Source organism: Musa acuminata, chromosome BXJ1-4, assembly GCF_036884655.1.
Source record: "Musa acuminata AAA Group cultivar baxijiao chromosome BXJ1-4, Cavendish_Baxijiao_AAA, whole genome shotgun sequence".
Lineage (NCBI taxonomy): Eukaryota > Viridiplantae > Streptophyta > Magnoliopsida > Zingiberales > Musaceae > Musa > Musa acuminata.
Window position 1 is genome coordinate 12,904,283 of NC_088330.1, and position 15,875 is coordinate 12,920,157.

Consider the following 15,875-nt stretch of genomic DNA (forward strand, 5'->3'; position numbering starts at 1 on the left):
CAAACTTGATTTAGACTCACCATTGCCTGCTAAGGTTCGTACTATGTTGGTTGAGAAAAGCGTAACCTCATCTCATAGATTTAGATTATGCATAAACAATACGTTATCATTGAATACGCACAACAAAGGCACTAACCAAAGCCATAAACGTGCTAAAAGAATAATTGTGATATTGGCTTACTTCATTCGAAGTCTACAGTACATTAAATCGAAAGCATACGCTGAACACCATGTGCAATTTGTTGGTCAGTGAAATATGTTTTCATCACAGTTTGCATGCATGGCTCATTATAACAAAGTTTCAATGCCGTCATAATTAGCGACAAAAGAGAAAGAGGCCTTTTGACAAAATTTTGATGGTCAATTGTAAAGAAGTCAGAAATAAAAGGTCTTAAGCTAGTTGTCCTTTGCGAACTTGATTCCCTTCTCAATGGAGGCCTTAAGCTCAGGTTTAAGATTTTCCAATCCTTCTTTCTCATAATCAGACAGAGATGGCCCGAGCCCAAGTACTTGGTCCACTCCGTTCTTCCCGAGCCTCACCTGTAGGATGACAAAGTTTTATGCTAAAGACAATAATCAACCAGCATATACAGTAAGCAAATAAAACAAAATTAATAAAGTTAGCAAATTCAACAACACCAAATCAAATCACCGATATTTTGATAAGCAAAACAGAACCCACATTAGCGGAGCCTTTCACTAGGAAAGGAAACCAAAAGTTTATGATGATAGGCGACAGGATAGATGCTAACTTCACTTAAATGCAATAATGGTATGCGGCTGAAAGGATACATGGCTTTCCTGACTAATTTCACTAATGCAAAAAAGGACTGGAATCACCAATGCTAACTTCACTTAAATGCAATAATCTTCTGGTCAAAATCATGATCAATTCCAAAAAATATGTGGGTCATAACAATAAGATGCAACAAATTTACAAAAGAAAAAAACACACCAAGAAAAGCATGTACAGCAATTATCTTCCCAAGTATAAAGCATTCTAGTATTAGGAAATTCACAATCATGTGAGCATTCAACATTACAATAAAAGCAAGGATGAAATAAGGACCCTTATCCAACATTACAATAAAAGCAAGGATGAAAATACAAACAGAAAATTCCAAATAAAAGCAAGGATGAACAAAAAAAAGTTTTAACTTCCTTATGATTATATTTACTTTTTTATTCATTGCTCATTTGTCAAACGATTTGTAAGCACCAGCTAGTTGGACCCATATTTTGACTCTTATTCGGCACCACAAGGCTTTCCCAACAAATGATGGTTCTTTCAAATTGCACCATATATCATTAGATTAAAACAGCATTATACAAGTATAAAAAGATCTGTAATTACAAGAATCCATCGGTCATAGGTAAAGCACATCAAACAAGTCATCGATCTTCTTTTTCAAAAGATGAGACTTGTAATTCAGTATACAAATATTGTCTCAATTAACATTTTAACTGCCATATACTTAAACCATATATTACAAAAGAATAACTTATATAGCACAAATTAACTAAAAAGGCAATGACATTAATCACAAGTAAATAAATATAAGGAACAGTGTACTTTCCATGCTCATCACAGCCATATCACATGTCAGGCATAATGGCTGTGATGAAATAAAAGCAAAATATAAGAACTAACAATATCAACTGCATATAAAGATAGAAATGAATTCTAACAGATTCCTTAAAAATTCTAAGAAAAGCATCTGGTCTTGCAAAATATAAGATTATTCTACCCCCAAGATTTTAAACCTTGGAAATAGTTTCTTGCACAACATTATAGAAGATTCGATTTGTGACATAGTAAAAGCTGTAAAAACTAAAGGTAAGGATCTTAAGTGTATCGTTGTAGATGCTTACATCTACCTGAAAAGCTTAATGAGGATTTTCCAAATTAAAAAAAATTTAACATCATCGAACAATATTAAGAAAATTCTTCATCTATTTAGATATTTTGGCATAAGCTTGAAAAAATCACCTTAGAAGCAAAAAATGGCAGCTCTGTGATGCTTGATTGTACAAATGAACACTCAACAATGTCAGGAACCCCATTAAGACCTTTCAAGCATGCATCTGCAAAGATAGCTCCTGCATATCTGCATCAAGATATTCATTAAGCAATGAACAACAAAATAGATGCTAACAAGACAAGTTATGTCGTGTACAAAAATTACAGGCTTCAAGCACAAGAGTCGTAAAGATGTCCTGCTCATCCAATATTATTTCTAGTAATCTAAGAAACTATGCATTTACTATATTAGCAGCAAACAAATATGCTGCTGAAGCACATGCATTTCGAGGGAGAGAGAGAGAGAGAGAGAGAGAGAGAGAGAGAATTGGATTTTGTTTTCAACCATTTAAAGGATATTATTGCATGTATATGGATCATGGACCAAGAGAAGTCCAGTTCCTAATGGTCCTAATACCCACCACCTTAAACACCTCCATCAAATGATTTACTTTGAGAATGGGGCAACAAGTCACTAATATAGTGAGCCCTGAGCCCTGAATTCAAATTAATTAAATTTCTAAAAGAATCCCAGAAATGATGATACCTTTAATGAACTTATGACTTGCAAGATAACAGAGTAAAAGCACTAAAATTAAGAATATCTAAAACAACAAATTATATATATAATCAATCTCCTCTAGTGTCAAACATCACATTCATTTTTTGTACGAGACCTATCAATATCCATAATTCTAAAGAAAATTTTCCTTTAGTTTTTTTGATCCCTGAGATGTATATAACCTTGGGATGCTTAGATGGCATTCATTAACACTATTGTGGATGATGACTCTTCTAGTAAAAAAAAGGATAATTTGACAAAGTTTTTTCTATAATATTAGAGAGCAGCATAACATGTATATCAGGTATGTATAATTAAGAACACCATATCATCTGACAACCATAAGGCCAATGTATCTATTCTCCCTATTTTGATAGTCCTAGGTCTTCCACATGCTCTCTCACTATATTGAAGTTGTTATCTGACAGATTTGACTGATTCACCTGCTGCTACCAGTAAATTTAGTAATGTTCTAGTTCCAGAATTATAGAAAAGAACAAAATTTTTAATTTTAAATGGATAAAGTGTTTTGTCTGCTTATGCATCATAAGAAACAGATGCCTGTCACCATTTAGTTACAAGATATTTGATGTCTCAACAGAACGATCATAAGAAACGAAGTTAAATGTACATGAAACATCTAACATGGCTATGCAGAACTTAATAGTAAATCTCCTCGGGAATTTAGATCAAACCAAAGATCTAATTGTTCAAAAATGCAAAAACAAGATAAATCTGTACAAATGTGGACTACATATCATATGGAAGAAGCAATAATAAATAAATAAATATCAAACCTAAATTTGACAGTGTTTCCAAGAAGCTAACACAATAATAAATAAATATCACATGGAATAGGCTAACATGTATTGATGCATTAAAATAAAGAAGAGTCAGAACAATATAGTTGAAAAATATCCCACAGACTTACGCCATAGACAATGTTGCTGAGCCTTTTCCAGCCTTTGCCTCCACAACCTCCGTACCACCATCCTGGGTTCTCTTCGTGAGAGCCTTGATGTCCTCGGTGGCCAAATCATTACTAGCAGGAGTTGCCTGTCAACAAATTTGTTGTTAAGCATATATCTCTATTTGCTCAGACATATATAGAAGCACAAAAGATCCTAACATTCAAAAGAAAAGTTTAGAGGATCTCGAATCCACAGAAATTACCTGGGAAAACAGAGGCAAGATGGTTATGCCAGCATGCCCACCAACAACTGGAACATTAACGTCTGCAAGTAATAATTCACCGATCAATTGCAGACATTCTCTAAGCTAATAAAGAACAAAACAACTATTAGGGAAAAGAAGGCATTACCAGCTACCGGAACCTTCGCTTTCCCAGCGTAGAAAGTTTTGGCCCTGACAACATCGAGAGTAGTGACACCGAACAGCTTCTTCTCGTCATATGTTCCCGCTTTCTTGAACACCTCGGATGCAATTGGCACAGTTGAATTCACTGGGTTGCTTATCATATTAACAACAGCCTGATCCGATTAGGGGGAGAAAAAAACAACAGCAGAATCAGCTCCTCGGATGGACTAGAGAATTCCAATTAGTTGGGACGAAGGCGTGCACGGAATGGAATAGAGAGAGCAGAAAATTGTGTGGGTTGAAGCGACAGAAAGACATACGCTGGGGCAGTACTTCGCGATGGCTGTGCAGAGCGACTTGACGATGCCAGCATTGATGTTGAAGAGATCATCACGAGTCATGCCGGGTTTCCTTGGCACGCCGGCCGGGATGATCACCACATCGGAGCCCTCGAGAGCCTTACCGAGCTGCTCCTCGCCCACATAGCCGGCGACCTGGAGATCCATCAAGAAACAGACGGAAAACCCTTAGATCTGATCAGATCCACTCACGATAAACAGGATCGAAAGGGTGAGTAGACAAAAGGGGTAAGATCTAGAAGTAGTAGAGGATGGGGGAAGGAAGAGGAGACCTGGGCGCGGGTGTTGATGTGGCCGACGTCGGCGGCGACTCCGGGGGTGCCGGCGATATCGTAGAGGGCGAGGTTGGAGACGAGGGGGTTAAGCTTCATGAGAAGGGCAAGGGGCTGGCCGATCCCGCCGGCAGCGCCGAGGATGGCAACCTTGCGCTCGGGGGCGGAGTCGGAGGAGAAGAGACGGCGGTTAGATGAGGCGGCCCCGCGGCGCCGGAGGGCGGACTCGATGGATCTGACAACGAAACTCCTCATCGCTCCAGAACAAGGGATCGGATGCGAAGGAAATCGTAAAAGAAATTGAAAACAGCGGTCGGCAATGAAATGGGAGAGGGGGCCTTTTAAAGCTGAGCGACGGTTGGTTTCTGGAAGCTTCGGAAGCCTCGCTCGCTGCGAGTTCGCTTGCAGCGTGGAAAGATACAGTTTACAGCTGTTGAAGAACGAAGCGAGACCGACCGCATGCTACATCTTGTGCACAATGTAATATCTACATATCCTTAATTAACCTATATATATATATATATATATATATATATATATATATATATATATATATATATATAATGTAAAGGTGCTATTTCTTCTTCGACGTACATTTATTTTCAGTTCAGTCTAAATTACTGGGCATTGATCGACATGTAATTATTATGCGAATGCGGTCACAAGATGGAACCATTGAGAGTCCTCGACGTTTCTGTGAAGAAGCAGCTGACATGTCCGGCACAAATCCGCGGGTGGGTTGGCTCTGCCAACTCACGGTTGAGTCGTAAGTCCGAGGCCGGGAAAAGAGTCGGATTCTGATGCAATCATCGTAGTACGTAATGCATGACGTCATTATTTTTTCTCTAAATTAAATATATATATATATATAGAGAGAGAGAGAGAGAGAGAGAAAAAGGTTGGGCTGGCTTCGAGTGCATCATGGACTTGCCGAGCCCCCTGTCATGTGGCATTTAATTAGTTGAATGATGAGTAAAGTAAGAGACTCGTTCGGTTGAGAGTAAAAAGCTCACCGGTGATGTCAACGTTCGTATGCATTATCGAAGCAGAAGCACAGTTTTAAGCATCCATTATTACCGATTTGTATCGGTGGAGGAAGTCGCAGTCGAGGTGGGGAAACCAATGAACAAACCAGTAGTTGTGGCCAGGAAAAGCAAGCAGAGGTTTGAGGCCAGCATTAGTGGTCACCGCAAAGGGGACGAATAATTGTGATGGTGCAGAAACAACAGCTCAGATTAAAAGTCGAAGAATATTCCGTCCATGAGAAGGAGAATTGAAGTGCAAAAACCACTTGGAACGCAACCGGTTGCTGATGCATCCCAAAGTAACGAACATCCCAGGAGATGGATGGCCAACTAGAATCGACGGCTGATATGCAACTCAAACACGAAATGGAATGCTACTTTCCAATTGCAACAGATAATTTATTTGGTTTTCCTTATTACGACATTGGGATATCAGCATAGTACTTGTCAGTCATCGACTCTTATCGTTGTTTCATACAAATTTCTCTACTGTGGGTTAGGTGGGCGACTGTTGGCGGACGAGACCCTCGATCCCCATTCCAGTAGCTCCTTACTCGTATCATCTTTATGCACAATTACCTCAAGGAAGCATAAGCTATCCTTCATTTCTCCTGTGGCTTTGGCGACGGCCTCTTCTAATTCTTCCTCGGTCCTCACCTACAATAATTAGTTTACCGCAGAATTTTCTTTGTCAACCTCACACCATAAACATGGTAAAAAAAACCTTAGTACCAAAGAGGCATAAAAACAGTCAACCATTTTGTCATCACAAACTCACCTTGCAAGTCCAACATTTGCCTTCCCCATTGTTAATGGCGTCGACAAATCCAGTGTAGTTCCAGTTCTTAATCACATTGTAAGGCCCATCATGGATCTCTACTTCGATGGTATATCCACCGTTATTGATGAGAAATATAATGCTTCGCTGCCCATGCCGGATCATTGTTGATACATCTTGAGCTGTAACCTATAGAATGAAGGAAATAATTAACCGGTGACTACTGAATGAGCAAATGGACCATATTTCCTCAAATCTTCTTTTGACCACATAGGAACAAATACTAGGTGGACTATAAGAGCCCAAATTGTAAATACCACTAACCCAGAAAGAAGAAAGACCCCACTCGTTAAAAAGACAATCCTAATGCAAAAGCAAGTTTAGCCATCAACTTTTTTGTTATCAAAAACCTTTTTTTCTCACATTGACCATGCAGGTAGTCACTCTCTCACTTTACCTGGAAACTTCCATCCCCTATGCAAGCAATAACACGCCTTTCCTTAGCAGCCTGAGCATATCCAAGAGTGGCACCAACTGACCATCCAATAGATCCATACTGCATTTGGAACTCATACCTGTGTAATTTGCCTTTTAGTCAAGCCATTTGGTGACTTATAATCGGGAGATATGACAATTAGCAACAACCTAACCATAAAACTCACTTACCCACAGTTCTCTGGCAAGCGAAGCTTTTGGCAATTGAACCATGAATCGCCAGTCTCTGCAATAACAGTTGTCTCTCCACTCAGCATATCCTGTTTGACAAGAAAGAAAAAGTAATGAGATCAATTGCACAAATGGAACAAGCAGTCCAATGTCAAACCTAGTAGGAGTTACAAGTTTCTTGTGAGCAAAGAGGGTAAAGAGAAAAGGTGCTTTTCAACCATGTTAAAGGAAAAAAAATTGGATGAATAAAAAGTTAGTAGCAAGAGCAATGATTGAAGGCATGCCTGAATGTGCTTAAAAAGTATATTGACCCTTAAAGGTTCATCATTCTCTCGTTTGAGAGGCCTACTGGGTGGGACATAGATCCGGTGGTAGTTTTCCAAGGCAGTAGTGTTCTTCTTGAGCTTCCGAGATAGTGCAGTCAAGAAATCCGCCATGAAAACCCAACCAAAGGAAGGGCCGTTACCAATAGCAACTCGGTTGGGTTGTGCAAACACTGCTTTTTCTTTCTTAATCAGTAATGAGTAACCCACGGAGCTATAATCATTAAATATCGGGCCAACAAAGATGTATGCATCAGCTGATTCCACAATCTCACCACAGTAGTTGGTGCTAACTGCACCCCAATAAGTACCAATGAAATGAGGATGGTGCTCGGGTACCATCCCTTTAGCTGACGGCATAATAGCTATTGGATACCCGCATGCATCTGCTAGCTCCATGAAGGCCTGATGGGCTTTTGCCACCCTCAGTTTTGGACCTGCAACTAAAACTGGCTTCACAGCCTTGTTCAAAAATCGTGCCGTTGCCTCCACAGCAGCCTCTAGTCCCAATTGATTGCTCACCCTGCAAAGGATACAAGTCTGTCATTTCCAAACACAAATACTAGAGATGCCCTTGAAGTTGCAGTTATTCTTTTTCTATCTCACAAAATAATGCATTACAGAGACCATATGTAGGATGTCACTCGGTGATCTTTAGAGATAGCATGAGCCCACTAAGTACACAAGATGTCACATGATCAACTTAATAGACATGACAGTACGTTCATCACTACCTATGATAACAAAACCATACGACAGACATTATAATCAAGTATCCAGACCATAACTGTTAGCTGCACGACATTGTACCGACTTTACAAGTATGCACTTATTGTATAACAATAGTGCAAGAATTTTAAGTGAAAACAAAGATTTTGGGTTTTCAAAGTGTCAATATATCAGTTCTACTCATAGGGCTCATTTATTGTTTTCCTACATAGATCATTTAAAATAATAGGAACAGTATTATGTAGTTAAATTGAGGTGACACTAGCGGACTGATAAAAAGAATTTAGTTCTGTTCTGACCCTACACAGTTTCCATCACTAGAATTCCACAACCAACGATTGACAGTTTCAGAATAAACATATAAAAAAACTTTACAAAAATTGAGAGAAGAAATTGATGAATCATTGCCCACATTTAGCATATTTAAAATGATATTAACAACATGCATAAAAGATTGACTTCCTATACATCTTAAGTTTCCAGTTTTTCACAATTAGTAAGTGATTAGATTCAGTAATATACAAGTAAAAAATAGATATTTCATTTTGATCTGATTCATGATCATTTCCTAATCTCAATAAACCTCCAAATCAGACACCGAGTGAACTTACAGGGGTCAAACAATTATATTCTTCAGCAGTTTTACACAAAAAAGGAAAACTTCTTTACTTTACAGAGTGGTGTCTGCAATATATGTAAAATATCCAACTTAAACTATACTGCATAACTTCTGACCTATTTGATTTTACGAAAAGGAAAAACCACACAACAAAGATATGTTTTTCTTTACCTGCAACTGGAGATTCTTATTAGAATTATTAGCCATTGTACTTATGGAAGATTCTTAGGACATCAGCAATACCTTCATACTGTTGCCTACATGTTCGTTTTCCAAAGTATATTGGTTATCAACAGATATTAATAATACAACTGACACTCAAATTCAAATAAAACCTGAATGTGAGTATGACTGGTTCTACCGATGACTAACTAAACCATTCTTAGCTATCAATAAACAAACATACATGCACAGAACAGAAACTTATTGCACAATTTGCAAAGAGCTCAAGACACTATACATCAACCATCTTAGTTTTCATTGCGACTCCATAAAAGAACTGAACTTATAGTACTCTTCTCATGGCGTAGTGTTGTGGTTGTATCAGGCATGCTTGTTTGCAGATTGATAATGAATCAAATGTAGGAATGAACCCAAGAAAGATGATCAACAGATCAAAAGTAAACAAAGAAAAAACTCAATGCCACTTACAACTACAAGGATTCCATATATAACCTTCTTAAAGGAATAATATTTGGTCCAACATCATCTGTATGCTTAAAATCGTAAAGAAGTGACAGTTGTTTCGCTTCGATCATACAGATTGAACGCAATAAAAATAAGACTGTTCCGCCACATAAATTAACATTTCTATATACACACAACAACACAAATAACAGAGAGATCGAGCTAAAGAAGACCTACTTGGGCGTGAGAAAGTAAGGAATCGGCTCATTCACGAAGGTAGGGTGCGGTATCCCAGGCAAGTTGCAGCTGATGCTGATATACACTGGCTTGCTCTCCTTCAAAGCTGTCGAGATCGCGGTATCGATCATTTCGTGAGCATCATCCATATGGTTGACCACCGCCTAGAAAATACGAGCACATAAACAAGCAGTCCCATCAGTTCCACGCATTTGCTTTATGAGATCTCAGCAACCAGAAGAAGCAGAAAGAACAACCTGGTGGCAAGTGACGGTCTGGAAGCAGCGGAGCTCCTGGGAGAAGTCGGGGAGCCCGATGGTGTGGTGGAGGATGCGGTTGGTGCCGTAGTCGTTGGAGTTGGGCCCGCCCACGATGCAGATGATGGGAAGGTTCTCGCTGTAGGATCCGGCGATGGCGTTGATGACGCTGAGGCCGCCGACGGTAAACGTGACGACGCAGGCGCCGACGCCGCTGGCGCGGGCGTAGCCGTCGGCGGCGTAGCCGGCGTTGAGCTCGTTGCAGCAGCCCACCAGGTTGAGCTGGGGCTCAGCTATGAGGTGGTCGAGCAGCGTGAGGTTGAAGTCGCCGGGGACGGCGAACACGTCCCGGACGCCGACCTGCACCAGCCGGCGGGCCAGGTGCCGTCCCAGTGTCCCGGGGCTCCGCCGCCCGGCTCGGCCGCCGTTGTCCAGTCCGTCCTGCATTTGCCGGTAGTTTCGGTGGGAGCAGAGAAGGTGTTTGCTTGTTTGTTTGTTAGAGGTGTCGCTCGCCGGTTGTGATGTGGGAGGGATGCGGGGAGTCGAGCGAGGTTCTTATTTACAAGCAAGTAGAGGAAGAGGAGGGCGAGGAGAAGAGCGGACGGGGTGGGAAATCAGTGGTCTCACAGCAGGAACACGGGATGGGGTACGGGAAAACTGGGGTCCGAAAGCAGGAACACGCACTGTGATACCGGAGAACCCAAACCAGGGGCAAACTATGTATGCATTTGGGGACTTTGGGAATATCCATCCGACGCGTCGTCTAGAAGCGAACTAATAAGCTTACAAACTACACAGCGTTAGGTGACAGATATACTTCAATTATACAGAAGCGATTATAAACTAGATTATCCACGAGCACGTGGGTGCGCACCTGACGAAGCCAACTGCAGGCAATAAAATAACAAGGCTGAGGAAAGAGAAATGCAAACCGGTCTTTGCTCGCGGAAGCAGGTAATTGTTAGCCGTCGGATGGAATAGTCTTACGACGTCTCCTCCTTCACTTCCAAGTGTTAATACTTTTCAACGACTTTCGCAGGCATCCGGCGGCGAACACATCAGCAGAATGCAGCTCTCTCCGGTTTCATTCATTTGCAGGTGGACGTTTGTGTTGTTTGGGAGGGAGGGAGCGAGCGAGCGAGCGAGCTGTGTTCTATGTGCCACACCAACGCAAAGCTTGCAGGGCCATCTCAGCCAGCCGCTTCGTCCGCGATCTAATCGCCGCCGTCCTGATGTCTGTGGTCTGCGTGTACCAATAGCTGGGCGACTGGCGGCTCCTTTTGATTATCCCTAAAAACAGTTGGATGGGAGGACCTGTTGGCCACATCTCGGATTCCTGCCCATGCAATTTTCTTTTTTTTTGGACTGCAGATTGGATTCTTGGTTATGATGATTGTGATGGTCGCCCGAGGTTTGTACAGGGAGGGTGGATTAGATGTGGCCAAGCAACCTATGGGTGCGCGGCTGGAGAAGGCGGGTCAAAGACGGAAGTGACTTATTTACAAAGGGCACCGGCGACTTTTTATTTCCTACTTTTAATTTTTTATTTTTTTTTAAGATCATACCTTTTTACGTTATTTGACTCTTAAGAAAATACAAAAAAAAAATTTACCATGTGAGTAAATACTTCTTTTTAGTGCTTTCAAATTTTTTTTTTTTTTTTAAGGTCATACCTTTTTATGTTATTCGACTCTTAAGAAAATATAAAAATTCTTTCTACCACGTGAGTAAATATATTTTCTCTTGACGAGGATGAAAGTCATGTTGACCTGATGATCGTTGATTATAATTTATTTTATAGGAAGTACATGACTTGTTTCCATTTCAAGGAATGTAAATACATAGATTCGATTGAAATAGTTGTTCTCTTTTCATTTTTCTAGTACTATATATATATATATATATATATATATATATATATATATATATATATATATATATCTTTGCAAATTAGATCTTTGTTTTTGCATCTAGGAACCAAATTGCATGGCAACACCACGGTTGAAACGTGCGATGATAATGAAATGAATATATTATTTAGTTTAATTATAATTAAAAATATAAAGCATTACAATCACTGGCATCTACTATAACCTTGTAATTGAATTATCGAATATTGGTCTTGTTTTTAAGGGGCAGCAATGGGTTTGGGGAAAGAAATCATACCATCCATATCATTGCTCCCTGAGGCTAAAAGCATCATATCGTTCTGCCTTGGCTTTGGCAAATAAAAGAGAGGCGCATATTTTTGAGAGACGTTATACTCTTATATTAGTGATTCGCAACACAAGGCTGCCTTACCTTCACACAATGTGTCGATCGATTGGAATGGTTAAGTGAAAGTGACTTTGGACAATTATACACGAAAGACGAAAGCTATCGAACATGTAATTCTAATCCTCCGGAGGTGAATCTGATGGCACGGCCGAACGATGGATGCTCTTTACACATTCTTCTCTTCTATGAGAATACCAGCGATATCATCATGGCACCAAGGAGACACGTCTATCCCCTCTTCTGCCCTCTGCCCGTGAAACAGTTAATCCCAATACAGAATCCGTGGGTTGGGCTTCTTTTTTAATCTAAATAAATAACCTGAGAAGAAGAAGAAGAAGAAGAAGAAGAAGAAGAAGAAGAAGAATTTTGACATATAGCATGCATATGTAGTGGTTGTGTTTTGAGACGCAGGAGGAAACCCAAAAGCATCGATGAATCCAAGCAAAAAGGGCGAGTATCCGATGAATGATTATAAGAAACATCACATGGAAGACGAATCAACATCTGCAGCAAACACGGATTAATCCTCCTCCTCCTCCACCTCCACCTCTCTCTGTGTATTATGAATCTTCTGAAGCACAACATCCGTCTTATGGAGGACCGAACTATCAAAGAATACTAGCAGGGGATCTGGGAAGTGAACCACCTCATGACATGGAGCGGCGCCTTGATGAGCTCGATGGCGAACTCCACCAGGATGGTCACGCACAGGCAGCAGGGGCAGATGCACGACAGCAGTAACCTGCAATTGCACTCCCACACGATTGAATAATAATAAGAAGAAGAAGAAGAAGAAAACAGGAGTCCCCTCGATTGGCTGTCACCACAGATCTGAAGAACTATATCCATCTAAAAGGCGAGGAAAGGAGCAGGGATGTTGACATACCCGACGATCCAGATGGCGGCGCCGACGATGGAGATGAGGAGGGAGAGAAAGGCGAAGGGGAGGCCCAGCAGCCAGCCCAGCGGCCGGCACTCGCAGTCGCACTCGCAGCACATCCTTCTTCTTCCTCTATTCCTTTCTTTCTCGTTCTCGTCGCCGCCGCAAAGTAGCCCTTCTCCCTCTGGTTCGCGTTTCGGGAATTGCCAAGCGGAGGAGGAGATGGTTTGCTTGCTTAAAGCAGACGAGATAGGTTAGGATGAGGAAGTAAGGCTGCGGGGTGAGTGGAGGATTGGGCCAGTCGCTCGCAGAGAGAGGCTTCTCTGGGAAGGTTGGGTTCGGTGGGGTGGCAAGTCAAAAAGAAAAAAAAGGATTCCAGAGCCGGTAAACTTGCCCGACGCGCGTGTAATTTATGACCCCCACTGTTTTGTCTTCTTTCGCTGCGTACGCAACTCGCTGCTCCACTCCGCAGACCCTTCCTTTATTGTCACGGTGGAATTGGCTGACGTGACGGGCCACCACGTGGTCGGTGGTCCATCTCGGCGACGGAAGATTCGCGTCACATACGATCCAATCGTTCGGCCCAGTTGCGGTCGCATGTCTCACCCGTAGCACGAAGCAGGGGTAGACGTATCGTCATTGGTTGACAACGTTGGTACGGCATCACTCGCAGAAAAATATCATACTCATTCCCTGGTTCGTGGCTCAGCTTGGACAAATGACTTGACGAGATCCATGAGGAGGCGACCTTGTCTGGAGTCCGGGACGGCGTGACTGGTATTTACGGTGCTCATGTCACGAGGCCGGCCCAATTTTCATTTGCCGCGAATAAATTATGAGAGAGAATATAAAAAATTCTGGGTATATATATATATATATATATAGAAATGAAATGAATTCGACGATAGAAGTTGTTGAAGGATTTTGTCGTGCAGTGCCAGACGATGCGATGGTTGAATTCGACGATAAAAACTTTTTTCGTACCACCACATCACACTTCAACGCTACAATCGATTTATGTACTTGTTGAAGTAGAACCACATCACACTTCAACGCTACAACCAATTTATGTACTTGTTGAAGTCTACTTTGTATGTTGTATGGTGTATTTTAATTTTAGCTAAATCTCTACAAGTCAATCGAATCAATAGAATATTGGTATCCAAACAAAGGGAATAGGTCCCTTAAGCCTTGGCTGTTGTTATACACATGCGATGCAAACCAGGTGGGATTGAACCACAATTCAAATATAACACTTGTGAAGAAGAAATGTTTCATCCTAACTTTTATTATCTGACGGACATTACTAATCTTCGAGGCTTCCCCAATAATCAAGTAATAATTAATTTTTTTTTAAAAATTTATGATTCGGGGTGATACCGATAACATTTCTTAATAAATACTACAAGATAGTACCACAAGTTGAATATTATTTGGGAAGATGATATCCTCCATGATCGGAGGTAAAACACAATTGAAGAAAAAAATTGAAGTCCCATATCTAGTGTGTATTAGAAGTCAAACAAAGAAACATAAACAATGAGTTATATGAGCGATGAACCAACTAAGTAACTTATAGCTCGCACCTAGTCGGGATGAAGTACATAGTCCGCAAGCAATCTAGGAGCTTTGGGGTCATTACCAAGTCCTAATCATCTGAGTTTCATCGACTCTAAATCTCGAAGGATATTCTGGTTTACTTGGATCTACTCTAGAGGAGAAGGCCGAAACTTCCTTCACCCATGAGCTATCTAAGGATGGAGCACCTATCCTCTCGGTCATTTGATAGCTATTATATCGTAAAGAATTTATGTGAGAAAGAAAATCGAAATCTCTACGCATTTATGAAATCGTTTTCAAACTTATGAGTTTTAATCCGCTGCACTAATTCACCCCCCCCCCCCCCCCCCCCCCCTCCCTCTTAGTGCCGCTCCGATCCTAATAATTGGTATCAGAGCCACGGTTTTCTACTTTGGTTTAACATCCAAATAGAAATGACTCTTTTCGGCCTTCAAGAGGGTTACTCTCTCATTCGTCCTCCCTTTTTCAATAGGACGAACTACACTTGTTGGAAAACTTGAATGATAGTTTTCTTACTTTCTTTGGATTTGAATTTATGGCACACATAGTCGAAAATGAATTTGAAATGTCTTCTCTTCCAATGAACTATTGGAATAATTTAGAGAAGAAGATGTTTTCTCTAAATGCAAAGGCTATGAATGCCTTATATCGTGCACTTGACAAAAATGAATTTAATCGTGTTTCGAATTGTGATTCAGCTTCTGATATTTGGAGAACTCTTGAGGTCACTCATGAAGGTACTATCCGAGTGAAAGAGTCCAAAATCAACATTCTTATGCATTCTTACGAACTTTTCTAGATGAAACCAAGTGAGTCCATCGGAGGCATATACACCCGTTTCACGGATGTCATCAATGGACTTAAAGCTCTTGGTAAAGATTTTTCTAACTTTAAACTAGTAACTAAAATTTTAAGATCCCTTCCAAAGAGTTGTGATCCAAAAATTACGACAATTCAAGAGGCCAAGAACCATAAGATATTTTCTCTCAAAGAACTAATTGGGTCTTTAATGACCTACGAAATGAACAATGTGATAAAAAGGAAACTTGAGAACAACCTTCCAAAGGACGGGAAGGATTTGGGACATAGAACACATGAAGACCACTCGAACATAAGCTCAAGTAATGATGAACTTAAACTACAAATGAAACAAAAATTAAAAAGCAAAAAGAATGGAATTACTTGCTTTGAATGCAAGAAGAACAAAAATTGAGATGAATTGAGCTCCTCCGAAGATGAGGAGAAAATCAAGAAAGGCAAGGTGGCAAACTACGCTTTAACGACTTTCCATGATGAGGTAATCAAAATCCCCCTAACTTATTTCGAAATTACATAATACTTTTCAT

At 40.7% G+C, this 15,875-nt stretch overlaps 3 protein-coding genes across 4 annotated transcripts; all 3 read right to left on the bottom strand.

Annotated features, from left to right (window-relative positions):
* Nucleotides 1-150: 150 nt before the first annotated feature.
* LOC103973720 (malate dehydrogenase, mitochondrial) lies at nt 151-4,955 on the bottom strand. Its single transcript, XM_009388363.3, has 7 exons — nt 4,531-4,955; nt 4,220-4,393; nt 3,904-4,072; nt 3,756-3,817; nt 3,514-3,638; nt 1,991-2,108; nt 151-540 (listed from the first exon to the last, which is right to left on the bottom strand). The coding sequence occupies exons 1-7, from the start codon at nt 4,783-4,785 to the stop codon at nt 397-399; spliced, it is 1,047 nt and encodes a 348-aa protein (XP_009386638.1). The 5' UTR covers nt 4,786-4,955; the 3' UTR covers nt 151-396.
* A 964-nt stretch (nt 4,956-5,919) lies between these two features.
* LOC135649662 (pyruvate decarboxylase 1-like) lies at nt 5,920-10,986 on the bottom strand. Of its 2 annotated transcripts, XM_065168292.1 has the most exons (8): nt 9,792-10,986; nt 9,535-9,698; nt 7,598-7,845; nt 7,284-7,495; nt 7,000-7,088; nt 6,791-6,908; nt 6,334-6,522; nt 5,920-6,212 (listed from the first exon to the last, which is right to left on the bottom strand). In XM_065168292.1, the coding sequence occupies exons 1-8, from the start codon at nt 10,236-10,238 to the stop codon at nt 6,042-6,044; spliced, it is 1,638 nt and encodes a 545-aa protein (XP_065024364.1). In that variant the 5' UTR covers nt 10,239-10,986; the 3' UTR covers nt 5,920-6,041. The 2 variants fall into 2 exon arrangements, with proteins under 2 accessions (XP_065024364.1, XP_065024358.1); XM_065168286.1 differs by having other exon boundaries at nt 7,284-7,845.
* Nucleotides 10,987-12,500: 1,514 nt separating this feature from the next.
* On the bottom strand, nt 12,501-13,311 carry LOC135672447 (signaling peptide TAXIMIN 1-like). Its single transcript, XM_065180931.1, has 2 exons — nt 12,955-13,311; nt 12,501-12,810 (listed from the first exon to the last, which is right to left on the bottom strand). Exons 1-2 carry the CDS (start codon nt 13,065-13,067, stop codon nt 12,687-12,689), a joined length of 237 nt encoding a protein of 78 aa, XP_065037003.1. The 5' UTR covers nt 13,068-13,311; the 3' UTR covers nt 12,501-12,686.
* Nucleotides 13,312-15,875: the final 2,564 nt, after the last annotated feature.

Coding starts and splice junctions, on each gene's coding strand:
- LOC103973720 (XM_009388363.3), bottom strand. CDS start 4,785: ATGAGGAGTTTCGTTGTCAGATCCATCGAGTCCGCCCTCCGGCGCCGC. Junction 2,109..3,513: donor TCAGCAACATTGTCTATGGC/GTAAGTCTGTGG, acceptor ATCTTGATGCAG/ATATGCAGGAGCTATCTTTG. Junction 541..1,990: donor TGCCATTTTTTGCTTCTAAG/GTGATTTTTTCA, acceptor GTCATCCTACAG/GTGAGGCTCGGGAAGAACGG.
- LOC135649662 (XM_065168286.1), bottom strand. CDS start 10,238: ATGCAGGACGGACTGGACAACGGCGGCCGAGCCGGGCGGCGGAGCCCC. Junction 9,699..9,791: donor AGACCGTCACTTGCCACCAG/GTTGTTCTTTCT, acceptor CGTATTTTCTAG/GCGGTGGTCAACCATATGGA. Junction 6,909..6,999: donor CGCTTGCCAGAGAACTGTGG/GTAAGTGAGTTT, acceptor CAAATTACACAG/GTATGAGTTCCAAATGCAGT.
- LOC135672447 (XM_065180931.1), bottom strand. CDS start 13,067: ATGTGCTGCGAGTGCGACTGCGAGTGCCGGCCGCTGGGCTGGCTGCTG. Junction 12,811..12,954: donor GCCGCCATCTGGATCGTCGG/GTATGTCAACAT, acceptor GTGCAATTGCAG/GTTACTGCTGTCGTGCATCT.